General features: G+C 40.1%; 2 protein-coding genes across 3 annotated transcripts in view; one reads left to right on the forward strand and one right to left on the reverse strand.

The window, feature by feature from the left end:
• The first annotated feature begins 837 nt into the window (after positions 1-837).
• Tbrg1 (transforming growth factor beta regulator 1) lies at positions 838-12,360 on the forward strand. The gene is made up of 9 exons (XM_010628721.2): positions 838-1,228; positions 2,899-2,969; positions 3,440-3,672; positions 4,571-4,707; positions 4,995-5,141; positions 9,022-9,119; positions 9,371-9,481; positions 10,450-10,592; positions 11,198-12,360. Exons 1-9 carry the CDS (start codon positions 1,079-1,081, stop codon positions 11,341-11,343), a joined length of 1,236 nt encoding a protein of 411 aa, XP_010627023.1. The 5' UTR covers positions 838-1,078; the 3' UTR covers positions 11,344-12,360.
• A 2,233-nt stretch (positions 12,361-14,593) lies between these two features.
• The window catches only part of Siae (sialic acid acetylesterase), a 40,853-nt gene continuing 30,741 nt past the window's right edge, over positions 14,594-24,705 (reverse strand). For both annotated transcript variants that reach the window (XM_010628719.1, XM_010628718.1), the window contains exons 8-10: positions 18,442-18,599; positions 17,240-17,435; positions 14,594-15,723 (exon numbers count right to left, since the gene is read on the reverse strand). In XM_010628719.1, coding sequence (XP_010627021.1) covers positions 15,457-15,723; positions 17,240-17,435; positions 18,442-18,599 — 621 coding nt within the window. In that variant the 3' untranslated portion in view covers positions 14,594-15,456. The remainder of the gene's footprint in view (positions 15,724-17,239; positions 17,436-18,441; positions 18,600-24,705) is intronic.

The following is a 24,705-nucleotide window of genomic DNA, read 5'->3' on the forward strand; positions in this document are numbered from 1 at the left end:
CAGGAAAAAAAAAAAAAAAAAAAAAGTGGTTTGTGCCAAGTTTTTTGAGGGTTTTATTGTGTGGGGGTGTCTTGCGGGTGTGTTTGTTTTTTGGGGATCCAAAGTTTTATTAAATGTGATCAAGCCTTATTTATTTATTTAGTTATGTGTTTATTTGCAGTGCTGGGTATCAAACCCAGGGAAAGTGATCTATCATTGAGCTGCAGTACCGGACCTGTGGATTTTTTCCCCATTCTGTATTTTCTAAATTTCTAAAATTTGCAAGAAAATTTTTATAATTGTAAAAAAAAATCCAATGAAGAACTTGGTTATTAAGTTAGAATTATAAAAATAGAGGTTTACGTACAGAAATACTCTTGGTTTCACTTCCACCCTCCCTACCGAATTCTAAACTGTCAAAGTGCCAAGACCTTTGTTCCTGTTCACTACGGTAGACCCAGTTCCTAGGATTACCACAACATAAATGTTTCGTGAGCTGCACAAGGGAAAAAAAGCAGCGTCCCAGAACTTGCGTTGGAGTGTTTCCTACAATCCAACAAGGTCGGTCTGTATGAAATGGGAAAAAGGTGTTGCAATGCAGTGCCCTGTTAGGAGAGCGAATAAGAAGAGCTAGCTAGGGTTGGTAAAGCTTTCTTTACTGCGGCTTTTGTGCAACAATAATCATCCTCCGCTAGGCACACAGACTTACTAGACTTGAACTGTCCTTTCTCGCCGCCGGCCCTCCCGGCTCACCGCGATCCCCAGTTCTCTGCCCAAACCCGTCTCTCCCAATCTACAGCTCCACAGGTCAGCGATGGCCCAGCCTTCCAGACCCGGAAATTACTCGCGGCCTGAGCCTGACGTAAGTTCCGGCGGGGCTCCCTGCCCAGACAGATGCGGAACTGCTAGGAAGCGTGGGTACTGAGTTTGTTTGTAGGAATTCCGGTCCTACTGATCGCTCTGGGGACTTCCTGGAGAGCTAGTTTCCTAGAGGCCAGATTCCTCCAACCTAGAACAAACAAAGCCGACGCTTCCGCCCTGCCTCGGCCTCGGAGCCAATGCCGGCTGCGTCTTGGAGCCCCCGTCGTGGGGCCGGACCATGAGCCTGCTGGGCAGCGTCGCCTCCTCCCCGCGGGCCCAGCTGCAGTCCAGCAAGGCCAGGATGAAAAAGCTTCCGAAGAAGAGCCAGAACGAGAAGTACCGGCTAAAGTACCTACGGCTGCGGAAAGCGGCAAAGGCCACGGTGTTTGTGAGTCTGCTCGTCACTCCGCCAGTCTCCGGCGCGATACTGCTTTCTAGCGAAGCCTTTCCCCAAGTTGTCCCTCATCCCAGAGGGACAGTGTGAATATAGTGTTAGCTTTTCGATATACTTTATTACTTGTTAGACCTGTGTCCTTGGGCAAGTTTAATTTCTCTAACCCTGTGTCCTCGTCTGTAATCGGAGCTAGTGACTATTTTGCAGACGATTAAAAGAAAAATAGCCCTTGGTACTTAGATCTGCCAATACGTTTGGGTCATTACCGTTTTTACTTCATAATTTTCAGAAATGCATTGATTTTTTGAGATAACGAGAGAATAAGGCACTTTTAAAAATGAGAAAACATCCTCAAATGTGCTTTAGGGCGCTATGTCAGAGACTAGACTCCAACTTAGAAACGCTACTTCCAGTTTATTATGTATTTCCACTACACAGTTTATTTCCCAGGCTTTCCATAGCCCCTTAACTGACTCCTTGCCTACATATGTTCTGAACTCTCAGTAATTTCCCCTTGATAAGTCCGTTGGAGTCTCCCAAGTGTTTCGAGGTTTGTTTTGACCGCACTGGGAATCATACCCAGATCCCTGAACATGCTAGTGAGTGCACTACTTACTGAGCTACACCCCAGCCCCTTCCTTTGTTTTATTGTAGGGGCGTCGGGTTTATTGAATGAATGGCTTGCCAGCCATGACTTTGTCACAGTGTTCTGGCTTGCTCAGGCTTGCCTCAGTGTTTGGAAATAGGGAGGGATTCCTATGATGGCCTTTCACATCTGAATCTGTTGTTTTCCTCTTCCTATGCACTTTTTGAAACATAAGGAAAGGTTTGGTAATTAGAATACTCATTCCAAAAGCATTTATTGAGCACGTGGTATGTGCACTGGAGAAAAATAAGTAGAATTAAGAGGACTTAATCTTTGAGTATTCCCTTTCTTTTATCCTCTACACTTCAAAGGTAGGGAGCCTATATAACATAAAGATATTGATTCCCTCGAGTATGTGAAGAAGGTTTTGTGATGAAAGGGATGTTGTTTTGAACATTCAATTTGAGTTCCACCTGTAGAACAACAGCACAACAGCATTTCCTTCAGGATTGGTGCTTAGGAAATAGTCATCAGAAAAAAAAAAGATATTTGAGTATATACAAGTAAATTATAAAGTTCAAGAATTTTACACATTAGATTTTATTTTGTTCCATCTAGTTTTCTCTCTAAAGAACTATTACATGGGTTGCTTTGGGTCAGATTGCCTATTTTTTATAAGAAGGCATGGACAGTCCTCAAAAGTTACATACTAGTATGAATTTTGTTCTTTTCTCTGCCAAAGGCTACCCTAATCAGGCTGAATGTATAATTGTACATTTCAGTTTGTCCAAGAAAATCCTGGCTTACTGCATTATTCTACAATAAACATTAATAGTGCCCCCCTTTCACTCACAAGTGTCAGAGATTGGATCATAAGTTATACAGTTACCCTGCCTGTGGTAGAACCTGACTGCCTTTTCCTATAGATTTATTTATAGCTTGTCTGCAAGGTAGAATAATCCTTCCTTCTTTCCCAATGACATAGACTTTCTTGGTTTAAAATATGGATCCTCATCCCAATACAGTACCTTGATCTTTTATTCATTTTATGTGTTTATGTTGAAAATTATTCTTAAAGGAAAATGCTGCTATTTGTGATGAAATTGCTCGTCTTGAAGAAAAATTCCTTAAAGCAAAAGAAGAAAGAAGGTGAGCTGGCTTCATTTTGAGTTCAAATAAAGTGAAACTCGCAACCTGTGGCGTAAGTTCACACACACCCAAATCGTGTTGGACTATGATGTTGAGACAGCTCCTCTTCTCATCTTTCTGATCAACCCTTCTTACCACATCTAATAAGTAATCTTATTAGAATTCCCCAACTGTAAAAGCCAAGGACAAAAGAAATGCTCATTCTATAAATATTTAGTCTGTACTACTCATTGCAGTGCACGGTGGGTACATATACATCTAATTCATAATAAATGCCTCTCAGTGCCTAACACCATCCAACCACAAGGTGGACGGCCTTTCTAGATGGACAAGAGGCTTTTTGAAGTATTGATTATCCTCCTGAGCCTCCTTGTTCCCAAGATTCAATAAGAGCCATATTTTTATGAGTACAATACTGAATTACAACAGAACAGAATTTCATACCTTTGCCACCTTTCTTTCCTGACCAGGTACTTGCTAAAGAAGCTTCTCCAACTTCAGGCTCTAACTGAGGGGGACATACAGGCTGCAGCTCCTTCCCACAGCTCCAGTCTGCCCCTGACTTATGGTGTGGCCAGCACTGTGGGAACTATACAAGGGGCTGGGCCCATGTCTGGGCCCAGCACTGGTGCTGAGGAGCCATTTGGGAAGAAATCCAAGAAGGAGAAAAAAGAAAAAGGCAAAGAGAACAACAAACTGGAAGGTACTTTGGGGAAACAATATATCAGTTGCCCCAGTGGCTCAACTACAGATGACTAGGACATGGCATGCTTAGCCACATGTGGCCCACAGTCACACTTGAAGTCTCATAATTCTCATAAAGCCCCATGGCAAAGCAAGTATCTTATTAGAGCCACTTTAGATGGAAAGATTCTAGTTAGATCTGGTTAAATGCAAAAGGAACAAACCAAGGCTTCCTCTCTCACTCTTCCCCCAACTGTCTGAGCTGCATTCATTTCATTGTTTTCTAGAGGCAGGGAAATGGGCTAGGTGACCTCTTGAGCACAATATTAGCTTGGGAAATTTCTGATCTTACATGTAAAGAGGACTTAAAAATGTAAGGCATTGAGCCGGATCCTAACATTGGAACTGGTTACTGCCTGTGGGCAGGTGACAGAGATACTCAGTGCTTCTGGAGAAAGCTCCATATGCCTTTTAAATGAATGCAGATGGTCCCCAACTTACAATAGTTCAACTTAATGATTTTTTAGCTTCACAGTGGTGTGAAAGTGATTCTCATTCAGTAGAAACTGTATTTTGAGTGTTGATCTTTTCCTGGGATATCAATATGCAGAATGATGTTCTGTTGCATTGCTGGATAGTGGCAGTGAGCTGTAGCTCCCACTCGGCCACAGGACCACGAGGGGAAACACTGTGTTGCTAAGCTATAATGTTTGGTAGGTTAGATATATTATATGCATTTTCAATTTACAGCATTTTCAACTAATGGTTTATCAGGACCTAACAACATTGTAAGTCGAAGACCATCTGTTGGTAAAACCATGATTGGCTTATTGCCCTAGGCATTCACATGTAAATTTTTCCCTTCCCCTCAACATTGAGAGTGGGCTAAAGTGGGTGACCCAAGATTTGCGTTTCAGTTCTGAAGAAAACATCCAAGAAAAAGAAAATGGAGGGAGGTGCTCGCAAGCTGGTCCAGCCCATTGCCCTGGATCCCTCTGGACGGCCTGTGTTTCCCATCGGACTAGGGGGTCTAACAGTGTATAGCCTGGGGGAGGTGAGTGAGACCAGCGACATAGAGAGGAGAGTCAGAGAAACATGGTAATGGGGTGAGCCTTCCCTCCCTGTTCCTATTAGCAACAGCCCCGGAATCTGTAACAACCCCAGAAAGACTCCAGTCCCTAACAAAATGAGGTCAGTTTTGTCTGCTACACAGCAGACACTCTTTCTCTGTGATTTCAGCCACTTTTTGCAGCCCCAAAGTGGTTCTAAAGGCTACCACATAAACTGGATTTGTTAAGCCTTCAGTCTCTCAAACCCAAGTTGGGGGAATCTTTTTTATAGATCATCACCGACCGACCTGGCTTCCATGATGAAAGTGCCATCTACCCTGTGGGCTACTGCAGTACTCGAGTGTATGCCAGCATGAAGTGCCCAGACCAGATGTGTCTGTATACCTGCCAGATCAAGGATGGTGGTGTGCAGCCTCAGGTACCCATTCAAGTATAACCTTTTTTTGAAAACTTTGTTCCAGCCACTTATTGTATGGTAGATATTGCATAATTGCCACATGGGTAACCAGAGATACAGAAAAAGCAACTAGCCCTAAGTTACACCTTGAAATGGATATGAATATAATTCTCAAACAGATGCCTCTCCTGTCAACCATGCTACTTTTACTGTCCTTGTTTTGACTGTGTGGCCAGATCAAGCCTGCTTATGTTAAGTACCGGCTCAGGGAAGATTAGTTTGTTACACTGCCATTTCAGGTTGGACCAAAGTGGAGGTAGCAGAGAGACTGCATTCTCAAAAGACTGCATTCTCAAAATGCATTGCTTACCCTTAAGGACCTGGGAGTCCCAAATCCTACTCTTGTTAGAAACCTTTCTTCATCCTTCGTAATGTAAAATACTAGGTCATTTCTCCATCCTTCACCTTTTGATCCTTAGGAAAAATTAGACCATTTTCAGAGTTCCAGGCTTCACTTACAAAGTTACAGATCACTAGATTGGATGCGATGAGGTATAGGCAAGGTAAAGACCCTTTGTGCAGAGGCTGGAAGAAGCCTGAGCCTGCGTATCACACCTAATGGTGTTGAATTGCTCTGTCAGCACTGTAGACAGAGCTGAGAGTTCCCATGACCTTGGTTCTGCAGCAGTTCTCTTTGGAAAGTGCTCAAACAGAAAGACTGTTGTAAGCAGTATGCCACATTTATGACAAATCTGTAAATGCAATACAAATCTAATCAAAATACTAATAGAACTTTAATGACAATGAGCTGATTCTTAATTTCCTCTGAAAGACAAAATGCTAAACCATTTTTGAAAAAGAAGAACCTGTGAAATTTTCTGTTTTCAGTTTTAGGTAACTAGACAATATTTATAGGTATTTTTTGAACTAGTAATTTAGCTTCAATTTTTTTTCCCCAGCATCAACTGACTTTAGTATATAAATATACATAATACTTGGATCTGTTCCCAGATGATTCTATTTCATTGATCTATTTGTCTAAGTGCCAATGTGAATTAATCATTTTAGCTTTACAGAATATTTTATACTATAAATGTTAAAGGAAAATGTAGAAGAACTTTTTTAAATTTTAGGGTAAGGCAAAAATCTTAGGTTTGCTTAGGCAAGACATGAAACATTGAAGCCATAAGGAAAATAACAAATTTGACTATTAAAAATGTAAATACTTCTAAATGACAAAAACACACCATTTTTAGAGTTAATACACAAGCAACAAACAGGGAAAAAAATATATAGGAAAGGATACTATTCAGGTAATACTCTTATAGAATAGATTTAAAAAGTCAGATTAAAAAATGAGAGATAAAAGCAATAAAGATAGGAAAGGAAGTAAACTGTCATTATTTGCTGATGATATGATACTCTACATAGAAGATCCAAAGAACTCTGACAAAAGACTTCTAGACTTGATTGACAGATGCAGTAGAGTAGCTAGATACAAGATAAATACTCAAAAATCGATAGCCTTCTTGTACACAAATAATAGACTCACTGAGAGGGAAATAGCCCATTTCACAGTAGCATCCAAAAAAATGATATATCTAGGAATCAATCTAACAAAAGACCTCTACATTGAGAACTACAGCACTCTGGAAAAAGAGATTGAAGAGGATACAAGAAAATGGAAAGACATCCTTTGTTCCTGGGTAGAAAGAGTCAATATAGTGAAAATGGCCATACTTCCAAAACTGCTATACACATTCAGCACCGATCCCTATTGAAATCCCAACAGTATATAGAAATAGAGAAAACAATCCAAAAATTGATTTGGAATCAGAAGAGACATAGAATAGCAAACGCAATTCTAGGCAACAGAGACATGGCAGGGAGTATCACAAGCCCCAATTTGAAACTATACTGCAAAGTACTGTGATGAAACAGCATGCTATTGGTAAAGAACCAGACCCGAGGAGCAGTGGAACAGATTAGAAAATGCAGAAACAACTCCTGACATACTCAGCTACCTCATCTTTGACAAAGGAGCCTAACACCCTCACTGGAGGAAAGATAGCCTCTTTATTAAATGGTGTTCAAAAGACTGGATTTCAACTTGCTAAAGATTAAAACTAGACCTGAATCTTTCACTGTGCACTAAACTAAAATCCACGTGGATTAAAGATCTAAATATTAAAACAAACACTAAACTTGCTGGAAGATAAGTTAGTTAGAACTCTTGAACATATTGGCATAGGAATAGACTTTATGAACAAATCCTCAGTAACATCGGAACATGGGAACTAGCACAAAGCATCAACTGGGAAGCTTTTTTAAAAAGCTTCTGCACTGCCAGAGAAATCACAATCAGAGTTAAGAGACAACCCACAGTGTGGGAAAAACTTGTTACCAGCTTTTCCTCAGACAAAGGTCTACTATCTAGAATATATAAAGAACTCAAAAAATTCAGACCCCCCCCCAAATATAAAGACCCATTTCAAAAATGGGCATCTGAAATGAACAGACATTTCTCAGACAAAGAAGTAAAAACACCAAATAATCATGAAAAAATGTTCAACATCACTGGTCATTCGAGAGATGCAGATGAAAACAACACTTGTAATTGCATCTCACCCTAGTAAGAATGGCTGCTAACAAGAAATCAACCAATAACAAATGTTGGTTTGGGTTGTAGGGAGATAGGAACCCTTCTTCATTGTTGGCAGTGCAGACTGCAACCACTGTGGAAATCAATATTGAAATACCTCAAACAACTAGAAGTTCCATTTGACCTAGCTATTCCTCTGCTGGTTATCTTCCCAAAAGAATTAAAAGAATCATACCACAGTGATAAATGTGTACCCATGTTTATAGCAGTACAGTTTGTAATAGCTAAAATTTGGAAACAGCCCAATTGCCCATCAACTGAAGACTGGATAAAGAAAATGTGAGTTTTTTTTAATACAAAATGGAGTACTACTCAGCCATAAATGATAAGAAACTAGAGAGACTTATAGCTAAGTGGATGCACACTGAGGCCATACTCTTAAGTGAAATTAATAAGTCACACATGTAAATACCAAATAGTTTCTCTGGTGTGAAAAAGTAAAAGTGTAAATAAGATCAAAATGTGTAATTGTGCAATAGGAAGAAAAGTCTAAAAGAGGACATGGAGGAGTAGGGGAAAGGTAAAAAGAAAAGAAAAAAATACATGAAAAGGTAAAACATGGAAACAAGCCTTTGTAAACAGGGAAGGGTGGAGGGACTGAAGGGAGGGCTAGGGACTGGGGAAAAATAAGAACCAAGATAACTTATATAAAGGTACAAGAACCCAATGATGGATGTAACTGTATTGTATACCTAAAATGTACCAATAGATTTAATAAAGATAATTTTTTTAAATAATTTAATTTTTCCCATATGCAAGTATCAGAGTTGAGGAGGGTATAGGAAAACAAGTACATATTACTAAGAGTGAAAATTGGTATCTTTTTTGTAGTGCAACTTGGCAGTATCAATAATTTTAAGAAATACATTCTTTGACCCAGAATACAGTACTTCTAGATAATCCTGTATTTCCAAGAGAACTGTACAGATGAGAACAAAAAACATCATTGGACATGGAGGGTGATCTCATTTATTTTCAAAATAGTATCTGTATTTTAGCTTAACGATATAAGTAAGTGGATAAGAAAGGCTAGGGAACAAAACAGCCAAGAAGTGTAAAACTAAAATAAGAGGCTTTTCTCTGTTTACTAGTTTGTTTTGACTTAACAGGAAATTGTGCCCATCTTCTAGTGTGGTATAACAGCAGCTTCAAGATCTAGAGTGAAAAAATATCTCTAGGAACAACATGACTCTGCTCCTTCCTCCTTGCAGAATGATCTCATTGTGCTTTCGTCCCCAGTTTGAAATTGTTCCTGAAGATGACCCCCAGAATGCTCTTGCCAGCCCCTCTGCAGATGGCTGTTATGAAGAACTGCTCAGGACCATCACTGCTACTATGTATGTTGATCAACAGCTTAAAAACAGGCTAAAAGGTCACTGTAGACCTTTTCTCTTGCTTTTAGTGAATAGAGATTCTTTTTTCTAGAAACGTATCCTGCATCCTTTAGAGATCTTATTAGCTAGACTCTCCAAAGTATCTAGGTCAAAAAAGCTTAACCTGTGTACCTCCATTCCATTCTTAAATTCATCTTCATCTCCCTCTAAGCTCTCAAGCTCATATTCTCTCATATTCTCCCTCTCCTCTCTAGGGGAAAACAGATGCCTAACCTGCTTCCATCAGGAGCTGACTTTTTTGGGTTTTCTCATCCAGCTATCCACAACCTGATACAGAGTTGTCCAGGAGCTCGAAAGTGTGTCAAGTAAGTGTGGTCGAACCCATTCCATTGAGAGAAGTTCATCAGCCAATCAGAAACCTCAACTGGCAGAGTTACTCATTATTCATTCATACTTTTTTTTTTTCTTGTTTTTTTTTGAGACAGGGTCTTGCCATGTAGTTCAGACCAGCCTTTAACTCACTATATCTCCAAGGCTGGCCTTGAACTTTCAGTGATCCTCCTGCAGCCTCCCAAGTGCTGGGATTACAGGCACGTGCCACCACACCCAGCCATTCATATATTTATTAAACAACTACATGTTGGCTTCTTGACAAATATATCTCAGTATTTGACCCTCTTATAACTCTAGACTGATGAGCAAGAGCCAGGACCCCATTCACTGTACTATTTTTTTGTTTGTTTGTTTGTTTTGTTTAGTACTGGGGATTGAACTCAGAACCTTATGCTTGCAATTATATACTATAATTATTATAAATTGGATACACTTTATCCAAAATGCTAGGGACCCAAAATATTTCCAGTTTTGAATATTTGCATATAAATGATATATTTTGGGGATGGAACCCAAGTACAAATACAGAATTCATTTATGTTCCACATACCTTTTTATACACATAACTTGAAGTTAATTTTACACAGTACTTTTAGTGCACCTGCATTTGGACTGTGACCAATCATATGAAGTCAAGTGTGGAATTTTCTACTCGTGGCTTTAGAAATATTCAGATTTTGGAGCATTTTGGATTTTCAGATTAGGGATGCTTAATTTGTATCATTTTCTTTGTGTGCAGTAGCAAAAGGGTTGACAGGTCTAGCAGAATAATGTGTTATGAAAGAGGCATATTTTCATTGTTGTTGTTGTTGTTGTTGTTGTTGTTGTTTTCCTTAGCTAGTATGTCTTCTCAATTTACATGGAGGAAGTCTAACGAAAACTGACCCCTTTGGAGCAGGCTAGCAGACAACCTCAAGAATGTTTCTCTTTGATCCTGCAGTTACCAGTGGGTGAAATTTGATGTGTGCAAACCTGGAGAGGAGCAACTACCCCAGGAACCACCAGAGAATGATGCAGCTGTCAGCTTTGAAGCTTTTCAGAGACAGACCTTTGACGAAGATCATCATGATCCCATTCTGCCGGGTATCTTTTCATTTTGCCTTTCTGTTTTGAAAACACTACCTCACTACCTTCTTCACACATTGCTGGGTACTGCAAATATCTGGGCATTAAGTGATGGAAATTTTCACTGATTCAGCCACAGAGAGTATTGAATTGGAGGGAGTGGAGGCAGCCTTTCTAGATCCCTAGATACTCATAGAAGGTATGGGGAGCACCTGTGATTCTAGCAAGGCGGGACCCCCACAAAAACTGTGTTGTCTCATTCTCTAAGCTAAGTAAGATCTAAGTGGAACACAGGGGAAAGCTTTCTATAAACAACAGCATTTCAAGTGAAAAGTCTCAGGTTGTAACACTGGCAAGGATCCCTTCCCATAAATGGGTGGAATGATCAGGGGTTCCAGCATGGGAGTCATATAAGGTATAGTGTGCTATGTAACCATAGGCAAATCACTTCACCTACTTCAGTTTTCTGTAAAAGTAAATGTCTGTTCTGATTGCTGGCCAAGGGAAAAATTGGGCTGACAGATGCAGGGGTGTTAAAGACTTAAAAGGCCACATGTGTATCTTGACAAAACACTGCTGAGATTCCCAGGCAGCTGTGGAACTTGAGAACTTGTTTTCTCCAGGATCTTTGGACCTCCCGGAGCTGCAGCCTGCAGCCTTTGTGTCTTCTTATCAGCCCGAGTTCCTAACAGAGGAACCCTTGGTAGAGACACATCTGCAGCACCTGGAGTCTCCACCACAGTGTAGCCCAGCCCAGTCTTCAGACTGAACAAGAGGCTCTGACCAGAGCCTCTTCATTTTCATCATGGAGAATGTTTTTAACTTGGAATGTATGGAAGAAGGCCAACAATTCAGAAATAAAAAAGATAATATATTTCATCATGGAAGTTCCCATGGTGACAGTGTACTCTGAGAAAACTTCACTTGCTTTATTTTTAGTAATAAATTTCTCTTGACAGTTCTGCTTATTTCCATCTTCTTGTAATCAGGATATAAGCTTTTTTTACTCCACTCTGCCCAAGTACAAGAACAAACAACAGACTTGTTGGACATGGGGGCGCACACCCATTATCTCAGTTACTTGGGGGGCTGAGGCAGGAGGATATAAGTTCAAGGGCAGCCTAGACAACTTAATCTTTTTTTATATTTTGCACCTCCTTGAAGGGGATCAAAAAGTCCAACCCTTTCTACATCTCCTCAGCTCTTACTGGAGAGTGCTTTTAGTTCATGTGTTGAAATCACATGATAATATAAATTCAGATATACCATAATTGGGGATTAGTTCCTATTCTCCATAATAGATTCAGCCCTGTCATTTCATTTTAGCTATGTAACATCTCCACATCCTATATGACTAAATTCTTTGGACCCTGCTAAAAGCATTCCCTAACACTACTAGCCCCACACCACCTTGTGAGATGCCTTAGCTCCCCATCTAACAGGTGCCCAGGGCTGGCTGCAGTGGGTGGGGGTGGGGAACCAAAGGACCAGAAGTAGAAGAATAGGGAAGAAGCATTAAGAATGAATTGTTCAGCACGTGCTATATTCTTGACTGCCAACTGAAAACAATACAGATGGGATTAGCCTTTTATAGTAGTAAATGACCAGCAGAGGGAGGGATCAGAAGATGCATTGTTTACAGCACACCTTGCTGGCCATGGCAGACTTAATGCCAACTATTAAGTGGTATCAGTTTTATAATTAGTCTTTTTGTAAGTTTGTGTAATTTTTACAGTGCAAAAGAAACAGTATAAAGTTTGGATAAGTAGTACGAGGATTACTCAAAGCTGTTGATGTTTCAGTGTTTTTCTTTTCTCTTGTTTCTCTGCATAAGTTGCTGGGGCACATTTACACTTGCCAACATGATAGGTGCTGCCATTATATAACAGATGTCTTTCCATTCTCTTACGGCCTGAGTAAAATACTGTATTAAAAGCCTCATTTTAATACTAATAAATTAGTATACCCGGGCATGGTGGCACATGCCTATAATCCCAGCACTCGGGAGGCTGAGGCAGGAGGATCGCTGTGAGTTTGAGACCAGCCTGGACTACATAATGAGTTCCAGATCAATCTCAACTACATAGTGAGACCCTGTCTCAAAAAAAAAAACCAAAATAAATTAATTAATTAATTAAGTAAGTACAAGTTAGTAGAACTGTTTTTCAAATTACAAATCTCAACCCACTGGTCGTTTCTAAGCTTAGAGGGTCAACACCTACATCTCTGTGTTAAATAAAACAATTAGAACATATTGGAATACATCACATGAAGAAACACTGAAACTTTATGTTCAACTATTTGTGTGTAATATCAAATGTTACTAAATTTCAAATGATCCTGAATTCTTAAAAATTTGAAAAACATTGCCCAATGCTAAGAATATTTTCATATATCAGATTATTAAAGATGTTCTAAAAGTAGCAAGATGGAGAAATAATATATTAATAGGAATGTATATTGCTTCTTTATAAGGATTCAGCTGGCGAGATCAACATTTTAAATATATATTGATTTTAACCTGTTATTCCATGTTAAGGACCCTAAGAAATAAAATGAGGTATGTTGTTTGCATGTAAAACTCATCTTAATATTAGTTTAACAGAGAAATTTGTTTTAAAAAAAAAAAGCAGCCAGTTTGTCCATTAATGGAGAATTAGTTGAATACAGAATGGGGCTTCCACACTAAATCTGTTTACATAAGAAAATTATTTTAGTAGAATGTGAACAAACACTACAAAACAATATATTATATGGTGTATAATGTATATGTGTATATGTGAATGTTCATCAAAATAGTTTCTGAATGATGATTGTGGGGGTGATATTTACTTACACTTTTCTCTAATGTTTATTTTCTACAGTGATTATTAGTTCATTTTCAAGCAGTAAAAAGTTATTTCCATTTGGGGACATATACTGATTGCCACAGTATATTTTAAGTTATTTAGACACTGAAATAAATTCATTTACACAAAACTGGATGTGTATAGGTAAAATATATCTATTACCTAAATCAAATGTTTTACACTATGTGTACTAGGTTACTAGGTAGTTGTCTTAGTTACTTTCTTGGTTACTGAGACAAAATACTCAACACACACAACTTAAAGAAGGAAAGATTTATTTTGGCTCACAGTTTGAGAAGTTTCAGTCCATGGCTGGCTGCAAAGCAAGGCAGCATGGTAAAGGGACATGACAAGCATGAAGCAGAGAGATGAAGGGAGAAGGGAGGGAGTCCAGACCATTCCCCCAGTGACCCTCCTTCCTCAGACACCTCTCAACATTACATTCAGCTATAACTCATCAATGGACCAATCCACTGGTAAGTATCACACCTCCATGATCCAACCACCTCCCCAAAGCCCCACCTATGAGTGCGTGAGGCTTTAGAGAGCCATCTAGAAACAAACCATGACAGTAGTACAAGAACTCTCTTGAGCTGCCTCCAAATTAGAACAGCCCATGGGTATATGTTTAGTGTGAGCTGGGAGAGTGGTGGACAGGAACATTTAGTTTTTCTAGGACGTTCATGGTTCCTATGGGGCTAGATGCATAAAGAGGTAAAAGTGTGGCCATTAAGGAGTTAACTACACTAGGTAATCCTAATTTTGGAGGAGCCGAAGTCCCTCGAAGGGCACACTTTTTTGTTTGTTTGTTTGGTTGGTTTTTTGTAGCAGGGATCGAACTCAGGTCCTTGTGCTTGCAAAGCAGGTGGCAGAACCACTGAGCTAAATCCCCAGCCCCTATTTCCTGATTTTTTTTAACTAAATAAAAACACTAATAAAACTATTCCTGCTGTTTGGCACTACACCAGAACCTCTTGGGGTGATGTTTTTTGCTTTAGGTCTCATTTTTCACATTCGAAGGATAAAAGCCACAGATAGATAACATTCTTATTCCTTCCTCATGCTTCATACACATTTTATAAGTCCATTCCTAACAGTTTTGATGTCACAAATATGTAAACAACACAAATCAAATGCTTTTACTTCCAACTTCTGATATAGTTTTCAGTGTTCTTCAGCTATTTTTAATCAACTAGTAAACTGCATTATGCTTCTTAATATAGGTAAAACCCTTTCATATTTGCTTCATCTGCACTATTTTTATAAGCTTACTGTGTAGCTTTACTTTCAGCCTTTTTTTCCTCCTGTGTGGACTATCTTTAAGTCTTTTGCCTTTAAAGGGCCTGAAACTTATACTTCATGCTAATGACAGTTGGCATTAGTTACCTCTACTGTCATATTTTCCTAAACCTGTGGTCCAACCCCACCTCAATCCCTTAGTTATTGCTACCTGGGTGCCTGCTTGGGGTAGTAGCCCCTTGTGGCCCTTTCTCTTCATTCCTCAAGGCGGATCCTTAGCTTCTCCCAATAAGCTTTCATGGGTCTGGCAGTTTGTTTAATAGTCATTATTTAGACTGAAGGAGTAGAATTATTTTGGGCTTAAAGAAAATACAAACAAGTCTGTCTTCAATTATCTGAAACTCAGAATTTCATATTTCAGTTCCATATTTATAAAAAAACTTGGAAAATTCATAATAGGAACTTGTTACAGGGACTCAATAGCCACGTGTCAAAGAATCTGCAGAGGACACAGGAAACACTAGTCAGCTTCGGTGGCCTTTAAAACCTTCTAACCCTGAGATTGCACAGTTCTGGAGGAAAGGGGCCAAAAGTGCTAGAACATGTATGATACCGCGATCCAGTTTGTAGTTCAGAATTAGTCCAGTGTTGAGGATTAGGCTAATAAGGGAACAAAGGCAAATAGTTCAAGTTGTCTGCCAGCCCCAGTTATCTCAAAATATATAGCCATGTGCTAGCTGGGAGCTGTCAGGTATTTTATAAATTTCCTTCAAAAGCAACATTAAGACCTGTCATCATTTAAGATCTGACCATATGGAGCTGTCATTGGACAGTCCAGAAGCCTGCTCTGTAATGAAAGCAATAAAGGGAGGAGCTGGCAGGCTACTGCTAGGGTGGTAGAGGGGACACTGCTTATATTCACAAGGCCATGTGCTCCAGGCATAGCGAAGAGCAGCCACGGTGCCAAGACAAGAGTTGATACTCAAGGTCAGGATCTGGGTAGAGAAAGTGTTCATGGGAGCTGGAAGCCACTTGCATTGATGGTCACTGCAACATGAGATCTAATAAGAGAGTCAAAATACAAGTGCTCAGGTCAGGTTAGGGTACCTCAAGAAACTGGGAACTGCACTTACAAACAAGAAAGGAGAGAAGGAGTCACCTTTGGCCAGAAACCCATTTCCTACAATACAGAACCTGGGCCTGGTTGAAAAGGGCACAAATCAGTAATATATGTTCATGTACGCAGGGCAGCAAGTGCTTAGAATGCACGAGGCTCTGGCTTCGATCTCTAGCACCAAAATAAATCTTAAATAAAAGCATTAACTTAGGAGGATGAGGAAGCACAGTCATATAAAGCATTTAGGGAGGCTCCCCTGGACAGGCTTCAGGGGTTCCTCCACCAAATGGCAAAGCAGGGAAGAATGTGAGTGAGTCCAGCAGCCTGGCTGCTGCCCCTGCTCTGAGGTGCTCCCAAAAGAGCTGTGGATACTGCACCTCTGGAGTCAGAAGGCAATTCAGAAGGGGAACACGAACTGTCCAAGATCCAAAGGTTAAATTCTCTCCTGACCCCAAATATGACTCTAGCACTAGATAAAAGGCAGACAGCCGGGTATGGTGGTGCATGCCTGTAATCCCAGCACTTGGGAGGCTGAGGCAGGAGGATAGCTATGAGTTTGAGACCAGCCTGGGCTACATAGTGAATTCCAGGTCAGTCTCAACTATATAGTGAGACCCTGTCTCAAAAAAACAACAACAACAAAATAATAATAGGCAGATAACCAGCAACTTAAAGAACTCAGAATGCACAGGCTTGTTGGGAATCTAAATTTACCTAAAAATGAGCCTAGAAAGAAGCTAAGTAGGACAAACACTGACCAGGCAGCTGAAGCATATGGATACTGTATACCTGGGATTCCGAAGAAGGTACAACACCCTAAATCCTGGGTGAAGTTTATGTTTAATATTCTCTCTTCTCTGATGCCCTCTTTCCATACCTTCTACGAGCCTAATGGCCTTAAGATTCCCAAAGACACTCATTTAAATGTTCCGCCCAGAAATACTTCCACCACCCACCCTCAGCTATGTAAGAGTTCAAAATAATTATTTCTGCTGAGTATTAGAAAAAGGTAGTTGCAATATATTAGCTCACACTAAGTTACAAATAACTGAGCTTAAGCTTTTCAAAGAAGACAGACACTAAACTCAAAAACGTAGAATTTAGGACAGCATAACAAGAAAAATAATTCACCCAAGGATAAGTGGAATATTCTGGAGGAATGATGTTTCAGTAGGTAACTACAAATAAGGCTGCAGGCCCTTCCCTGACTAAAGATGGTTACTCTGGGAGGAGACTACAAAAGGAATATATTTAATAGAGATTTGTTCTCCCTTCCTTGATTGTCCTGCCTATCAAAATTGTCTCTCAGCTAATGAATAACTGCTTCCTTATCCCCCTAAGGTAAGCTTGACTCAACCCCCATCCAACTCGGATCTGCCTCATGATCACATTATAATGAGAAAGAATAACACCAGAATAGAGGGCTCCTAACTCTTAGCACAGGATGAGCCCCTCCTCACCTCAAATATCTTCTTGTCCTGCCTCTGCACCTGGATTTTCTGGTAATATGTAAGGTTGAGCAGACCCTTGTGAGCCAAGAGTTCTATCTTCTCAGGCAGTGGTCCTTGAAAGATCAAATTCTTCTCATCATAAGCCACAGCACGGGCTCCCAAGTGCAACCGATAAGCCACAGTCTGTTTGTCCCTGGGATGGATGCTACAGGATGAAGAACAATAGAGAACTTTGATTTTTTAGCTTAACAATAAGAGTATTTTTTTTAAAAGGTTATACACAGCACCCTTTAAGAATATTACCAGTCAAGTTGCCTGAATTCCATGTTCACTGAAGTCACCTCAAGAGAAATGGTGGATGGTAAACATAGGTGGGGCTCTGGGCCTTTATGGATTTGGAAACTTTGAAGCCATCAATGGTTTAGAAGGAAGGACTAAAGAAGGTGAGAGCAAATCCATTGGAACTAACCTAGGAGAGCAAACATGTACAACCATTCCACTAAAAGGCAAGTGTGCCATCTAAATCAGCTGTTTTTAATTTGGTCCCTACTAGCTTTTATTTGTTCATTCAATAAATATTAATCAAGTTCCTACTATAGGCTAGATTTGTGTGTTGGGCTCCATTTCCTATTTGAAATCCCTTGTATCCTACCGCTAGTATATGGCACTCTCTGGAGCTGTTCCTGAAGACTCTGTCCTGCTCTGAGCCCATGTTAGAATCCCATGGCCTCCTGTCATGAAGTGACCACGGCTATCTAACACGGTCTGGCTGGTGCAGTATGGACTTTAGACTGCCTCCAGATGGAAGCACTTAACGCCAATGTGAGACTAGAAGGTGACTGGAAAACAGCAACTTCGAGTCTCGGTTCATGGATAACTTTAAAGTTTCTGTTGACTTTCTTTGGTCAGTGTGAGCATGTAATAAATTGTGTCGCATCAAAGCACTGAGATGTTGAAGGGTGGTGGTTGTTGTGGTTGTGGTTGTTGTCATTACTGCAGCAGATTCCAGCATAGATGACTGATGCATAATGCACCTGAGCTCCAATCTACAGCCCGACCAGTTGTGGCCAGCCTTTGGCACATGTGCCCCAGCAGGCTATCATTAAAAGCTCTAAAAGGTTCGCCGTCACTGGAATCTATCCCCTCCCAAGTGAATAGCAGAGTAAAGGACTCCAGGCAAATAACGTACTCTGGTCAGACAAAGCCCATACCTGCCAAAAGGTGAGTCCCTGTCACAGAGATCCATAGCCACAGCCATGAAAGTATTGGGCATCTTTGGGTTGGGTACAAAGCCAACGTCTGCTGTTTGATGCCAACGGATCTGAGGAAATCCATCATCTGTGTTGTTCACAGACAAATCCGAAGATAACTAGAAAGTAAAGACATGATTACTTGCCTTGCATCAGAATCTTGTACTGGATCCTTCTCACTAGTACTCTCTGCTTCTGCTTCATTCATTTCCCCAAATGCTCATTCAAAAAGTGTTCACTGGCTTCTAACTATTGTGGCATTGTCTTTCCAGAGACAGATGTGACCATCCCTCTTATCTCATAGGCCCTTTTGCAATGCAACTTGCCATACTTCTCATCGAGAGTCTGATGTATTGCTCCCTGCACTGAATCTGGGCTAGCCCTGTGATTTCCTCTCACCATCAGCATGCAGAAGAACTGCTGTGAAGCTTGAGTCTGCTTCTAGAGGCCTTGGTTTCACTCTCCTGGAACCCTGTGCTGGCTGTAGTGGGGGAAAGTCCAGCTATATTTTTTTTCTTTTTATTGAGTTTATTGTTACATTCTCTATTCTCATTTTTCCCCTTGTCCCTGCCCTCCCTTCCCCCCCTCCTCCCCTCCCCATTTACAAACACTTTATTTCCATTTTTTCAGTTTCTCATATTTTTTCCTCTCACTTATTACCTTTCCCCCACCCTTCCCACTTTCCCTACACCTTTAGCCCTTTACTTCCTATTTCACATTATTATCTCATTAGGATCTTGTATACGATTATAGTTTTTCACACCAGAGAAACTATTCGGTATTTCAGTTAAAGAAATCTCTGTATGAACATTAAAAATAGGGAATCCTAAAATAAAGCTAAAAAGGAAAGTAAAAGAGAAAAGGCAATGATGTAAAATTAAAATAATCCTTAATTCTGAAGATGAAAATGGTCCCTGAACATATTTAAATTGCTTGCTACTCTTGTAGTCTTATATTATTCTTTTTTTATTATTTAAGAATAATTTATTAGTTTCTGTAATCAAACCCACATAGATATGACCTTACATATTTAATACAATGCATTACCCCTATACAAATAGGGAAAAAAATTAACATTTCTAGACCAATATGGCTGTTAATTTCTGTACAATACCAACTCAACACAGTAAATTGAGAACTTTTTCCAAACTCGACAGCACAAAGTTTCCAAAAATTCAAATTTTATATAAAAAGACCAATAATAGCAGTATGTTATGCATCAATAGCAGCAACAGCTTTTCCAGGTTCTGCAGTCATCTGAACAAAATTATAGACATTCAGCACACTCCATTTAAAAAAAAACAAAAAACAAAAAAACAAAGAAAAGAATAATACCCAGAAAACAGCAAAGTTCTGTTGCTGCTGTGGTACCTGGCACTATTTTTTTTATTAGCATTTTAATCATCATCTGGAAAGAGAACATTCTAGAGTAACATCATTAAAAATAGCTCTGATAAAGCACAATCACTACTATGTATCATAAAGCAGGTACAAGATATTTTACATTCACAGACAGAGGTATGATACAGTACCGTCCGACATCTATAATACTAGAATCAATTTGGGTTTGAAATTTGCTTTGTCTGCAAATAAGATTGCTACCCCTGCTGTTTTCTGGGCTCCTGTCACATGGAGAATTGTTTTCCATCCTTTCACTTTCAGTCTATGGGCTTCTTTTTGCACTAGGTGTGTTTCTTGTATACAACATATTGTTGGATTTTGCTTCTTATTCCATTCTGCCAGTCTATTTCTATTGATTGGTGAGTTGAGGCCATTGACATTGCTGGTTATAACTGATATGTACTGACTTATTATTGTTCTGTTATTGGCCTTTTGTTGACTCTTTTTACTTTTTCACCTCCTTTTAGTTTCTTGCCTATTTGATTTGCTCTGTTGGGCCTCATGGTGTTGTGACCTTCATTGTCTTTTTCTAGGATATTTAGAATTGCTTATTCTGGTTTGGTATTCATGTAGTTTCTCAGGTGTTCTTTGTCGTGGAAGTATCTTATTTCCCCATCCATTTTGAAAGAGAGTTTTGCAGGATACATCAGTCTAGTTTGGAGGTTGTTCTCTTTTAGTATTTGAAATATCTCACTCCAGGCTCTCCTTGCCCTAAGGGTTTGTGTTGAAAAGTCTGCTGTGATTCTGATGGGCTTTCCTTTGCATGTGATTTGTTTCTTTTCTCTTGCTGCTTGTAGTATTTTGTTCTTCTATTCTTCTGATGTTGGGTTTCTGGGATCTTGATTATTATATGTCTAGGTGTAGATTTTTTTTTGATTGGCTAGTTGGGGTCCTATATGCCTCACTTATCTGTATGTCAAATTCTTTTGCTCTGTTTGGGAAGTTTTCTGTCATTAATTCTGTGAACAGCTTTTTTAAGTCATTTGTATTTTCTCCTGCTACTTCATGGATTCCTATCACGTCTTATAGTATTCTTCTTTGCATCATCTAGGAGTTGTTGGATCGATTTCTCATTATCCCCTACTGTTTTTAAGAGACCTCTCTTTTCACAGACACTGACTGCAATCTTATCTTCTATATCTGAGATTCTATCTTCGCATTCTTTTATTCTGTTGCATACACTTTCACTGGAGTGTTTAATCTGGATATCTGTTTGAATCTGTTTTACGGATTCCATCTCTTTCTTTCCTCTGTTGGGCATTCATTGTTTCCATTTCTTTCTTATGCTGGGCCTTCATGGCTTCTATCATGGTCCTGAGCTCATCTATTTTTTTGTCAGTTTCTGCTCTAGAGTCTTGAATCATGACTTTCATTTTGCTCACCATCTCTATGGTTATCTGGGAAATTATTTCTGTTTTGAATTTTTCTAGAGCCTGATTGATCTGTTTTGTTACTTCCTGTGCTTGAGTTCAGGGTGTCCTGGTGGTTCACTATGAGCCTTTTCATCCTCATTTGCCCTACTGTTTGCCATTGGTGAAGTGGAAGTCTGTCCTTGTGTCTTGCTTAAGTGTTTTCTCATTTTTATTTTTGTTGTTGGACTGTCCTTGGTTTAATCTCTGAGTTATCACCCAAATCTTCCTGCTATAGTTGTGCCCTAGCTTCTGGGTCTCTAACGATCCACAGACATTCTCATCTTTATAACATAAGAGAAAACAGCTCATCAAATCAACAACAATCCTTTATCCCAACTGATACAATCAGCAACACAATATAATCAAGCACAATTTGGAAACTGACCACCTGTGGTAGTCACTAGTCTATTCCCTTAAACCATTTGAATTAAATTGAGATCAAGAAGCAGTCCAAAACATGTCTGTAGTGAACAAACTTTTCAATATAGTATATTTGCCATTTAGGATGGGGGCTCAGACAGAGCTAGGATGCAAGACCCCTGATCTCAGTTAGCTGATGGCTGAACCCCATGATGCAGACTGACCTTGGGCTGCAAGGCCCAGATTGAGTTCCCCTACCTTCTGAACGGTTGAACTCCACACCATTCTACTACAGGTTTCCCATGCCTTTTCTTTAAAGATGTTCAAAGTTGGGAACTCAGAAAAATACACTTTATGACCACCTCTGCCTCTGCAGAGTGGGTCCAAAGACTGGCACAATCAGGAGGTCTGAGAGTGCAAGCCAGCGAGGTGGGGGGAAGGGGGTTAGGGGAGTTGTGGGGGTTCAGGGGTGCCCCGCCCACTGGAAAGATCACAAAGAGAGGGAGGTTCCAGTGTTCTGGCAGTCTAGCTGACAGGACTGGTCCTGTGAATTCCACATGAGCGAGCCCAGCTAGCATCACATAAGACAAAGATGAGCCATTCCATCTGAGCCATGCCTGGCTAGCCCATGGAGCCAGAAGCGAATAAAATGGATGATATTTTAAGCTATTAGAATTTCTTTTAGGGCCAGGGACTTAGCCCAATGGTTCCACCACCTGCCTCGCAGGCTCGAGGACCTGAGTTCAATCCCCGGTACCAAAAAAAAAAAAAGATATAGATATAGATATAGATATAGATATAGATCTTTAAATTGGGGCTAGCTTGTTACAAAGTAATAGGTAACTGCTACATCTATATACAACATAGGCCTGGCCAATACAAGGAAACAGAAGAATCTGCTCTTGAGTATATAATAAATTGCATCAAAGACCCTACTTCTTCTTTCCTTCCTATACACCCTCCTGTCATGTAGCCTTACATTTCCTCCCACTGAGAGGAAGCCTATACTACCGGCTTGATTCTGAGCTCAGCCACACAGTTTGCATCCACCAGTAGATGGAGCAGAAGTCATAATATGTCAATTCCTAGCCTAGCCTTCAAGAGACCTTGCCTGGTTCCACTTGCGTTTGGACTTCTGCCATCACCATAAGAAGGACAGGGCTATGCTAGCCTGCTGCCATGAGAACTGACCATCTTATCTCCCGCAGTCAATCTCCAACTGAAGCAGAGGCCCTGGCTGAGCCGCAGGATCTGAAAGAGTCCAGGACATAGCCAAGGTCACCCAACCCCAGCTCTCCAGACATGTGAGCTATAATAATAAAGATTATAGAAATAATAAAGAGTTGTAGGTGATTTGTTACAAAGCAGTAGCTAGCTATTACAAATACTTTACAGCTTTTCTGAGAGAGACAGACCTGAACATAAATAAACAGCTGGGCATAGTGACGCATGCTGTAATCCCAGCACCCAAGAGAATGAGGCAGGAAGATCACCACGAGATTGAAGCCAGCCTGGGCTACATAGTGAGACCCTGACTCAAAGAAAAAAGAAATATAAGAAATGTTAATACACAATAGTATAATGTAGTATGGGTTAATTGCTAAGTTGGTGGCACAGCAATTCAAGTATACACTTTGAATAGACAAAAATTATGACAATAGGAAACCATGGCCTCAGAATCTATTTGAGAAATATTTGGATGGACATAAAATATGAGACGCTACTACAACTACCCCTGCTTTACATATTAGAAGTTTATAAGGGGCAGAGGAAGGGAGAGCACAGTCCAGCTGGACTAGGGTATTTATGTTAGGATTGGAAAGATAACATGGACAAGTATGTGGGCAGAGCTGCTACCTTAACCTGTAAGCAACAGCGAACCATTATAGAGATGACAATGCCTGCGCAACTTTGTGAATGTATTAAAATGTTACTGAATTGAACACTTGCAAAGGGCTAATCTTATGTTAAATGAATTTCAGATCAATTAAACAGTTCCTGAAATTATTGACATGCTAAAAGGACCATTTTAAAAGAGTAACATAGTAATTATACGAGAGGCTGATTAATAAAGAAGCTATTACATTGTTATAGTTTAGATGTTATAGTCTCCAAAGGCCCATGTACCAAAGACTTGGCCCCAGCCTGTGGTGCTACTGAGAAGTGCTGGAGCCTTCAGGAAATGGGGCCTGGTTGAAAGAAGTTAAGTCAATGGGGACATGCCTTTGAAGTAGCTGGCAGTGCCTCAGCCCCTTCCTGTCTTTTTGCTTCCTGTCCATCATCAAGTGAACAGGCTTCCTCTGCCACGCATTCCCACCATGATCTACGGGCAACAGGGCTAAGCAACCACGGACTGAAACTTTAAACTCAAACACAACTTTTCTCCTTGTAAGTTTATCTGAGGAATTTATCACCATAATGGAAAATGGACTAACAATATTTTAGACCAAAAAGAAAAAAAATCTAACTCAGACGAACAGTAGTGGAAATGAGATGTTCAGAAATAGGAAAAATTTGGGCCAGGGATTTAACTCAGTGGTACCACTGCCTGCCTCAAAAGTACAAGGTCCCAAGTCTGATCCCAGTATGGAAAAAAAAAAAAAAAAAAAAAAGGTGAGAAAGAAATAGGACAAACTAAGGGCTAGGGATTTAGCTCAGCAGTATAGGACCTGCCTGGAAAACATGAAGTCTGAGCTCAATCCCTGATACCAAAAAAGAAATAGTACAACTAACAAAACTAGGCAACCAGGGGCCAGGGATTTAGCTCACTCCCTCCCTAAAAAATACAAGGCCCCAAGTCTGATCCCAGTATGGAAAAAAAAAAAAAAAAAAAGGTGAGAAAGAAATAGGACAAACTAAGGGCTAGGGATTTAGCTCAGCAGTATAGGACCTGCCTGGAAAACATGAAGTCTGAGCTCAATCCCTGATACCAAAAAAGAAATAGTACAACTAACAAAACTAGGCAACCAGGGGCCAGGGATTTAGCTCAGCAGTTTGGTGGCCTGCCTTGTAAGCACAAGGACCCGAGTTCAATCCCCTGTACCAAAAAAAA

This window comes from Fukomys damarensis, unplaced genomic scaffold (assembly GCF_012274545.1).
Source record: "Fukomys damarensis isolate Sample0158 unplaced genomic scaffold, DMR_v1.0_HiC HiC_scaffold_16, whole genome shotgun sequence".
Taxonomy (NCBI): Eukaryota; Metazoa; Chordata; class Mammalia; order Rodentia; family Bathyergidae; genus Fukomys; species Fukomys damarensis.

Excerpts from the sequence above, each read along its gene's own strand:
- Tbrg1 (XM_010628721.2), top strand. The coding sequence starts at position 1,079 with ATGAGCCTGCTGGGCAGCGTCGCCTCCTCCCCGCGGGCCCAGCTGCAG. Across the intron at positions 1,229-2,898 it reads CGGCAAAGGCCACGGTGTTT|GAAAATGCTGCTATTTGTGA; the intron begins GTGAGTCTGCTC and ends TTATTCTTAAAG. Across the intron at positions 5,142-9,021 it reads ATGGTGGTGTGCAGCCTCAG|TTTGAAATTGTTCCTGAAGA; the intron begins GTACCCATTCAA and ends TTTCGTCCCCAG.